The sequence below is a fragment of the Halichondria panicea genome, chromosome 8 (genome assembly GCF_963675165.1).
Source record: "Halichondria panicea chromosome 8, odHalPani1.1, whole genome shotgun sequence".
NCBI classification, from domain to species: domain Eukaryota; kingdom Metazoa; phylum Porifera; class Demospongiae; order Suberitida; family Halichondriidae; genus Halichondria; species Halichondria panicea.
Genome location: NC_087384.1, coordinates 5,228,746 through 5,239,165, shown reverse-complemented (window position 1 = coordinate 5,239,165; position 10,420 = coordinate 5,228,746). Strand labels below are relative to the sequence as shown.

Here is a 10,420-nt window from a genome sequence, read left to right as displayed (position 1 = left end):
TTATACTTGCAAGCACGGCTGACAATGAAACGTGGTGGGTTGTGGGGGTTAACATACTTGTAGAACCAGTATATTGCGGCATTTAACAACCTCATTGAGCCTCTCCCCTTGGTGGCACTCTGTCTCACGTGGTGATGTCTTAGGATTAAATGTCCATGCATATGCAGTTCACACCATTCCGAGTGTTTGCTTTAAAAAATTATTCGCAACACTATCTGCACTGACTTTCTGTCGACTCATTCAAGCATTCAAATATTAGTACCCCATTAATGTTCATGACCATTTAAGTGAAAGTTTAATTCACAATTCTGAGGGAGTCACTAGCTCGTTACAACCAAGTGTCTTATGGAATGACCTGTGTACATTGTATTCATATTTGCTTAATTAGTTCCCAGACTTTTTGACGACACACACACTATCAGGTGGATGGTGTATGTGTGGGCATTAGTGTAGTTTTACAGCTGACCTGTTCTTTGGGCTGTGTAATAAGTAATTATCTGATATAGGTACATGTATGTCAATGTTACAGTCATTTTAGTAAAACTTGCAATTCTGATAAACTTTGCTGTAACCACAGTTGTAACCACATAGATGATTATGAATACGATTAAGCATGGAAAGTTCAAACATCTAACAGCAAGCACTACTTTTTCTGCATTGCATGTACACTGTACACCATAATGACTTCGCATGGCCTCAGAGAACAGTTCAAACATGCCAATGAAGAGAATGTTGTATAAGTGTCCAGGGTTCTCATTAATTTCGAGATAACACTATACATGTACATAATTATACCCATGTAACTTATTTTCAGCATACAGTAATGCATGCATGTTGCTTCCCTTCTCCACTAGCCTACAACACTGACACTGCCACCCTGCGATGTATATTAATAACTCGTAAAATAATTATAATGGGTATAAGGTCAATTAAATAACCATTCTCAACTGAGTTTCATTGGCATATGGAGCTGTTTTCTGAGGCTGTGCTGAAGTCATTCAATGCATGCTTGCTGTTACATAACTGATATTTGACTTGGTTTTGCTGCTTACATGGTTTAATTATATTCATAATCATGTCCTTTCTGTGGTTACTACGTGGTTACAGCCAAGTTACACAAAATATTGCAAGTTTTACTAAAATGACTGTATGATGCTAGCATTAATACCCTGTACATTATAGATCGAGGCATACACCCGATATTGTAGATTATATGTGTACCATCAACATAAATATCGTAAATACCCACCACCCACCATTGTTTTTAATTGATCATCCATGCATGGGAATTAAAATGGGAACTACAGAGTACTGAAGTGCTAACCCTCGGCTGTTGACATAATTATTGTTAACATAAAGAGTGTTACATAATAAATGCTAGCCAAGAAGCAAACAGGAGCTAGAGGTATGCAGAAACTTTTGAGATTTGAGTTTTAGTAGTGCATGAGACATAATTATATGCATTGTAGGATCACAGCAAAGAACAAGTCAGCTGTAAAACTACACTAATGCCCACACATGCACCACCCACCTGATAGTGTGTGTGTGTCGTCAAAAAGTCTGGGAACTAATTAAGCAAATATGAATACAATGTACACAGGTCATTCCATAAGACACTTGGTTGTAACAAGCTAGTGACTCCCTCAGAATTGTGAATTAAACTTTTACTTAAATGGTCATGAACATTAATGGGGTACTAATATTTGAATGCTTGAATTGTTGGCTGCAGGGCTAGCTAGGCCTTTATTCGATAGATGTACGTACCAGTAGCGGGTTTTACGAGGCACTAAATTATCTCGGACCGCAAACTTTGAAAATTTAGGTCCTCGAACATTTCAAGAATCATTCCGATCGTTTCTACTGTAGGGGTATGGTCATATGAACCCCTATCTCGAAAATGAGCAATCCGTGAAAAAATGTCTCGAAATAACCCCCTATACTTTTTTCACTCATTATTATAGTTCTTGAAAAATGTGCCTATATTATTCATAAAAAGTCCCATAAAAAATCAGATTTTTCCCCCCCAAAAATGACATAATAATTATAGGACGTATAGTCATCATAAACACAGCACACAATTGCAACTGACACTGACACAAGACATATTTCCGAGCGAAGTGAGGTTATGTTTGGGTCCTATTTGAGATTTTCCGTGGCCCACTTGATGGAACCAGAGCTGGTTATAGAATGCCTCACATGCATCCCCACGACCCCGACGAGTCCGAGGTGACAAGCCTGGTGGGGTGTGACTTATCAAACCGGGACATCGTTGCGACGCCATTCCAGTGTGCACTGTATAACGACCACCATCGAATTTCCGATCGAGCCAACATGCATGTTTATAGGCGAATGTAGCGTTTAACTGCCATTGACAGGTTGATGACATAGTGATTATAGGTGTCCTGGTAGCCTTTAAGGAACAGCTCATTGTTCATTGTCTACTCGGAGGTACGACACGCGATTAAGCTCACGTGGCTGCTATTTCTTGATTGAAGGCAAGAAAGACAAAGAAGTCGTTAAAATGCATTCCAATGACGAAATTCAACTGGTGGCAAGTAAGCGCCATAAAGAGACAAGTTCAGAGCATAAAACTCAGTGAATTTGTTGCTGGCTAGTAGCTAGAGTTTTACAAGTAGATATTAGATTTGTTGTAAGAACCAAGGCTCATTCAAGGATTCAAATTTCAAACAGTCAATATTCACGACCACTTAAGTGGTTCATGAATATTTATAAGCTATACACACAAAGCATGTGTAAACAGTAAACAGAAATGCTTGGCTTCCCTTATATCTTACATGTAGCAACATGTGGCTATTGACTTGCTATTAATATATGTGTGGCCAACCGGCCTCAGAATCCACCTTTCCGATTTCCAGGAATAATTGTTGCAAGAATGATGCTCGAGAGTATAGTGCGACTGTTGATGGTGCTATCATAATAATACAAGTGCTTGTCGCCATTCTCGTAAATGTTGCATAAGCAAGATTCACAATTCTGATGGAGTGATTTGTTTCAATGAAGTGTTTTATGGAATGACCTTGTACATTGCATTCATATTTGCTAGTTCCCAGACTTTTGACGACACACATGCACACTATGAATTGTAGCATTTTTGGCAAAAGATGTTTGTGTAACAGTGTAACACTAGCACGTTTTTTTGGGTGGTTTGGCTCACAGTGAAACCCTATATACGTATATACACTATAGCTATAAAATTATATTTTGCTGTACACGTTTACTCAGAAATCGAGGCTGATAGATATATCTATTAGAGCATTTGAAATTCATGTGTGGGGGTGTCGTTAAACTTTTGGAACAAAGAAAATTGTTTAAACAAGAGCTAGCAGTGGCATTCGAATAGTCTGATTTCCCTTTGTTGACATTCTGTCTCAATTGGTGATGTTTTAGGGTTAGGATTAGGAAATATCCATGCGTATGCTATAAAGCAGTTCAGGCCATTCCGAGTGTTTACTTTATTCACAACGCTGCAGCACTATATATACTTCCTGTCGACTCATTCAAGCATTCAAATTATAGTACCCATTAATGTTTGTGACCATTTAAGTGAAAGTTTGATTCACAATTCTCAGGGAGTCACGTACTCGTTACAACGAATTGTTTTATGGAATAGCTTGTTTACAGTGTTGCTTAATTAGTTCCCAGATGTTTTGACGACACACTATAAATTTTAGCGTTTTTGGCCAAATATTTTTTGTGTAACAGTATATCCCTGTGCATGTATGTGGTGTATTCATGTTTTCTTCGTTCCCAACATTTTACAACACCCCCAAAAGTCTGTATTTGCTGTAACAGCCATAAAGGTTGTTTTCCCGCATTTGGTGGGGAACACGGATGGCTGGTCAAGCTCTGTATATATTGATTTTATGTGTAGCCTATATCCACACGTGATTATCTTTCCTGTTACAGTATCTATGCTGAAATCCAAGATATTATTGGAGTGCCAGTATGCTCTACCACATTGGACATGAAATGTGAGTGTGGTTTCCTGTTTGTCCGTATTGAGAGGTTAACCTTTTTCACTATTAAGTGCATTTTCTCATTAACGCTCATTGCTGAATGGATCGTTGAAAATCAATTTTCAATTTTCGGGCTGTCCATGCAACCATCATTTTCTACCCTTTCAGCCTCTGTTCTAAGTTTATCAAGGCTTGCTCAGAGTCTTTTAGCTTGATCCATTAGCCCAACAATAGTTTATTGGGAGTACAGTGTTGGGATCTTTCTTACCATTCCTATATGAAGTATTTGCAACTTCATATATAGGGTAGAGTATGTTGCTGCCATGTTTTACATGTGTCATGCACTTACAATTAACGTTCTTGTGATAAGTTTCGTCAAGAATAAGAGTGCTGTATAAATAGTTAACATAGAACCGCATTTACCATCACTGTCGTCACTATTCAATTAATGAGTGCTGTGGAGTAAACTGTTAAGTGTTCTTGAGTAAACTGTGGTCTGTGGTTTGTAGCACTGCCAGAACTGCACAACTAGCATGTATGGTTTCTGGGAAGTTGCTAACATACTATCAAGTGATGGCACTGTAGCAGTTCAACACTCTTACTCTTATCTATACTCTTGGTTTCATATAGACTAGACTGTGACATGCCATTACAATTTTCTGGCTGTTATGTTATACGCATAATTATAGCAGAAAGTTGTCTATGACTGTATATACATGTATTGTTATTGAAACTCACAGTTATTGATTCTTTCGCAGATTTGCAGACTTTGTATAGTACCAAGTAGCTGTTTCATGAGTACATATATTTGGTCAAAACAATAATTTTAGTACATGAAACATCCGGTGGTGTATGTGTGTAATTATGTACATTCTCGTGTTGATACGTGTTGCTGTTAATTGTGTTTGTGTAAGCCAGTTCACGTGTGCTGACGATATATTGTGACGTGGCCTATAAGAAGATGCCCCTTATAGCATGCAAATTTTATCAAATTAAATACAACAGACCTTAAGCTTCAAAATTATATCAAGATTGCCTATAAAGTTTGCACTTTCGATTAGCCTGAGATATTTTTGAGTAGTTGGTAAATAAATTTGCTACTCGACAGCCAAAACTTTGTAGCCAGATAAAAGTTAAGCTTGGAATACTTGAAAGAAAAGCAGTTTGCCTAAACTTTAGCTAGCGAATTGTGGATACCCCTGATGTGGGAAATCGACACAACGAAGTTCCATGATGAAGCTTATAATGTTTCTCATAAGGTCGTCGTCTCTGCTTGTGCCTGCATTGACTAACGCCACAACTGCATGCTGCGTTATCCTAACGGAAGTAGAGTGACTGCATGGCCTTGCCACTCCTGACCCCATATTGCCATGGCAATGACAATGGGTCCCATGGATGTGGGCCATTTGAGCTGGAATCATGTAGAGCTGGGTATAGAATGCCTCACATGCATCCCCACGACCCCGACGAGTCCGAGGTGACAAGCCTGGTGGGGTGTGACTTATCAAACCGGGACATCATTGCGACGCCATTCCAGTGTGCAATGTATAACGATCACCATCGAATGTCCGATCGAGCCAACATGCATGTTTAGGCGAATGTAGCGTTTAACTGCCATTGACAGGTTGATGACATAGTATTATAGGTGTCTTGGTAGCCTTTAAGGAACAGCTCATTGTTCATTGTATAGTTTACAGTGTACAATAGTCTACTCTTCTTAGTTCTTCATAACATAAGCGCTAGACTTCCTGCCGATTCATCATTCAAGGATTTAAATTTCAAACAGTCAATATTCACGACCACTTAAGTGGTATGAATATTTAATTATAAGCCATACACACAAAGCATGTGTAAACAGTAAACAGAAATGCTTGGCTTCCCTTATATCTTACATGTAGCAACATGTGGCTATTGACTTGCTATTCTCATAGCTATAACAATATATATATGTGGCCAAGCCTCGGAATCCACCTTTCCAATTTCCAGGAATAAGTGTTGCAAGAATGATGCTCGAGAGTATAGTGCGACTGTCAATGGTGTTATCATATAATCCAAGTGCTCGTCGCTAGGGGTTTTGAGAATGCTTTTGTTAACAATTTGCGTTTCATATTCGTGTTCAATCATTGCTGTTTCTTGTCTCTTAAAGAAAAGGATCCATCCCATCCTGGTTCTGTTTTGACTCATTTAGTTGGACCAGTATAGTGTATATGGTTGAGAGGGTAGCCATTAATGTTATTTGTTTAAATCATAGGATAATGACTTGTCCAAGCCTGGATGCATCAAATGTTTGTATATTTGAAAGTATTTGGAAGCTTATAGAACCATATTTGTTGTAGACATAGTCACAAATACTGTCAGTTTGAGCTAGAGAGACTTACACTGCCATTACTTACAACACAATTATTGTAAACAGTGCAAGTATATAAATGTATAATTATACATGCAAGTCAACTGAAGTAAGTGTTCATTTTATGCTTCCTTGAACCCCATAACGTCAATGGAGCCTGTTGTCATTAATAGTGTCAGGTCCTCATGATCAATATAGAATTATTATACTGTGTAACTATATGCATGTGCATGTGTATACAACAAAAGCAGCTATATATTTACAATATAATTTTTGCATGTAAAATCTGTACGATAGTCAGAATTCATAGTTAGATTCCAGTATTAGCAGATTCAAGTTTACAGGCTCTGGTCATCAAAACCAGAACTCTCCTCTCGATCGTGTCCCCAGTCTTGGGATAAGTTGTCATGAGTTCATCTTCTAACACCTTCATGAGAGGAAGTCGAACTTCACGATTGAGACGAGCTTCCCTTTCGCGCTCTGTTTTATCGAAAGGTGACTTCGGAAAATGTCCCAAGAAGGTATCTGGCCAGGTATTATGCGGTTCTAATTTCTTCCAATTTCCAGGGAGTCTCCTAAGAAATGAGGAAACATTTAATGTCTCCTGGGGCTTAATTTGAACTGTGAGATAGAAAAATTCTTGATGGGTGTTATGTGTATCCTCTTGTTGAGCATTGCCTTGTTTCATGACTTTTCCGATATCACTCGCCTGGATAGTATCTTCATTCATGTCATAGCTGTGGTAGAGGCAAGCTCAGTTGAAAATGACCTTGGTGTCTGTCAGGTCACTAGCAATTGGGGATCGAAGCTTTTCGTTGATCTTTTTCTCCCTGTCATCTTCGCTTGTTCCTTCTGCCAATGGGTACTTAATTATTGTAAAGCCTAGCCATTCCTGATTTATCAATGTAAAGAAATCATCACCCACAATTGTTTTGAAACGTTGAGCAATTTTGTCTGCAATGTGATGTTTGTCTTCAGAACCTCGGAAGTAGAAGTAATCAATATGTTTATTTTGATCTGTTGGTGGAGAATATTCTTCTTTCAATTTCTTTCCAAAGTCATCCGTGGTTATAAATGATATGTTCTGTTCCATTTTGATGAAGTCTTGGTAAGGAGTTGCTCTCTTTCTTAGCATGCACTGTCAGGTCGGTGTGTTACACTTTCCTAGCTAATTTTATAGCTATATATATAGCGGGAATTTGTCTGTGACTATAATTATATACAATGTTTACTGATTCTTTCTCACTATACTGTAGCTGTAAGTATACGTAGTACTTAGCCTTTCATGAGTGATACAGTACTTAGCCTTTCATGAGTGATACATGTACATGGGATAGTACCACATATTTGGTCAAAATTAATATTAGTGACGTAAAGCTATATATACTTCACTGCAGTGTGTTTAGCTCCTATATATATTGTTTGACAATACAATGCTAAATGTTTGTGAAACAATTTTGTTATAATGGTTGTGCAATACCTGTTGAATGTAGGAAGCCAAAAGGATAGTACAATCAATGCCCGGGCGGTAGTATACAGCAACAATCACATGATCCAGCCAGCCAATCAAATGGCTCCACTGAGCACAATCATCGAAAGAAGCTCTGACACTGAATACTTTTAACAATGATGAACAGTGAGGGTGTGAGGAGGAGTTTCAGTGACCACGGGGTGATGAGGAACAAGCAATAAGATAGTGAGTGGAGCATGGGAGAAGGTATATGGTGTGGCACGACATGGGAAGTGCATATGGTATATTATATGGTACAAGGTGAGTATGTGTGGTAGTGGTATATATGTGTATAAAAAAATAACTGCTTGAATAATGTGGAAGAATTTCGAATTTTAATTGGTGTTGCATGCCCTCTCTTCTTTTATATGCCCTTGATATTAGTGCATATGATATTTATTAGCCTGGGAACGTTTTCAGCCAGAAAGCTGTATTTTGTCGGTTAATTGAATAAGCTACGTCAGTATAGAATTGTATTTTCTTCCACAGAGACAGCTATACAGTCTATATATGGAAAGTGTGGAGGGCAAGAAGTGTAACAGTGTGGAGCTGAAAAAGAATCTTGACACTGAAAGGAGAATCTGGCGCTAGACAAAACCATGGACATACAGGTGGGTGTGGTCTATATCTGAAGGAGAAATAATTTGTACATGTTTATACATGTATAACTGCATGCTAACTTTTCCACTACTGATTAACTGTCCGAATAACTGTCCACACACTCACACACATATGCACACTCCCACAGCTGCAAGGTCTTGGTCCAGTAGTCTCAAGCATGGCTCATCTGGAGAGGAGCTATATGTTGCCATGGCGAGAGCTCTGGATGCCACCAGACATGACATGGATCTATGTGGAATACTACCAGTCGATGAAGGTGAGGGAACTTCTACTCTGTGCAATCATGTGAATATAAAGACACCCTGGGGGCATGTAGAGAAATGTTTCTTTCCTTGGTGGTTTTGTAGACCGTGTTTTCGTGGTAAGGTAAATGTTAGTGGTCGAAGCTTTGTAAGAGTTTTCAAAAGACCCCATGCATAGTAACAGTGTAGACTAATAAAGTGTGTTTACTACAAATGAAGTGTGTTAAGTCTTTAACTTAGCAATTAGAAATAGCCCGGCATCCTCCATTGGCAGTTTTATTATGTGAAGTTCCCAGTGGCCCAGTTGGTTAGCGCGTCGTACTTATAAGCAGTATTGGCTGAGTAATGCGAAGGTCGAGAGTTCGATCCTCTCCTGGGAAATACGTTTTGCTAGTTTGGGCATTGATTTAATGACAAGTTGTGAGTTGAGGCTCTCTTTGTTACCAGGGCAACTGACAGAGAAGCTGGCGGAGTGTGAGGATGTGTTGCAATTGGGAGATGTCATGATGGACATACGCCCCAAACTCTCAAATGTAATTGTATAGCCATACTTAGTTAACTCACATTCGAGTAGAACATTACAATGTCTCTCATGAATCAGGTGACCTCCTTCGCTGAGTCTACTGGTGCAGTAGTGACTACTCTCGACAAAGAACTGAAAAGGTGTGTCTCGATCAACAAAATTAATTATTGCTTTCTCAATTTTGCATTATAGTTTTCCTTCGATCCACTGATAAATTCTTGAATGCATTGCCTCTTGCATATGATGAATCCTATCACTTTAAGTTAACCCATTGCAAAGCTTCATTTACAGTAAAAGCCAAATTAAAGTTTCTGTTCCGTTTGGGTAGATAGCTGGTTAGATTGCACGCAAAGGCCTGTTTCGCCTACGCAGTGGTTTTGTGGTTACCATACTCATTCGATTTAAGGCGACCCTCCAAATATGCAACATCCTCGATCTTAGGTAATTTTCTGACCTCTAAAAGTAGCGACTGCTGTGTTGAAAAAATGTTTATGTCGCATCCTAAATAGAGGTCAAACCATAGCCTCAATTCCAGGCCACTAGAAACATTAAGCGGCCTGTAATCGAGGATAGTAGACTAACCTCCAATTAGATGCGACCCTCTAAATATGCGACACTAGGACTTCAACATAACTTTTCAACCTTCAAAAGAAATGACCTCTGGCTTCGCAATTATTTTTTTGCTCCTTAAACCGAATAAGTACTGGTACATTGCAGCATGCATGTACATGTAGCAATTGCCTTAATTACTACGAATCCAATTAGCGGTTTGTGTAACCAACACATTGCAAGCTTGATTGCACATGCACCAACCGATTGTTTTGCTTGCGTGCAACAGAATCAAAACAAACGCAGTACTACACAAACGAAATAGAAACTTTAATTTGGCCTCTACTGTATAATTATTAACTCATTTGCAGATGTTGGAGTTCTCTAGAAACAGTCACCAAGCAACAGCTGCACCATACCAGTGTGCACTTGGAATGCAAGCAAAGAACCACGTAACGTGAACACCATTATAATTATAGGATCTAATGTCACTACAATTCAAAATGCTCTCCATCTTAAGCATTGATTTAATATGATTTTATGATTTTTATCATGTACAGAAATTGTTATTGATAAAAAAAACATAGTCTGTTTTGGGTCATATCTGATGCCATACATACCATTATAATTATAAGATCTATGTCACTACAA

The 10,420-nt window shown here is 38.6% G+C and overlaps 1 protein-coding gene, 1 long non-coding RNA gene and 1 other non-coding gene across 3 annotated transcripts in view; all 3 read left to right on the top strand.

Annotated features, from left to right (window-relative positions):
- The window catches only part of LOC135339473 (uncharacterized), a 55,318-nt gene extending 47,005 nt beyond the window's left edge, over positions 1-8,313 (top strand). The window contains exon 4 of the long non-coding RNA XR_010396005.1: positions 7,818-8,313. This is a non-coding gene — a long non-coding RNA (uncharacterized LOC135339473). The remainder of the gene's footprint in view (positions 1-7,817) is intronic.
- LOC135339471 (HAUS augmin-like complex subunit 8) overlaps positions 1-10,390 on the top strand; it is a 61,394-nt gene extending 51,004 nt beyond the window's left edge. Inside the window, exon 9 of the mRNA XM_064535579.1 lies at positions 10,141-10,390. Coding sequence (XP_064391649.1) covers positions 10,141-10,225 — 85 coding nt within the window. The 3' untranslated portion in view covers positions 10,226-10,390. The remainder of the gene's footprint in view (positions 1-10,140) is intronic.
- On the top strand, positions 8,987-9,078 carry Trnai-uau (transfer RNA isoleucine (anticodon UAU)). The gene is given in 2 exon segments: positions 8,987-9,024; positions 9,043-9,078. It is a non-coding gene; the product is annotated as a tRNA-Ile (tRNA).
- Positions 10,391-10,420: the final 30 nt, after the last annotated feature.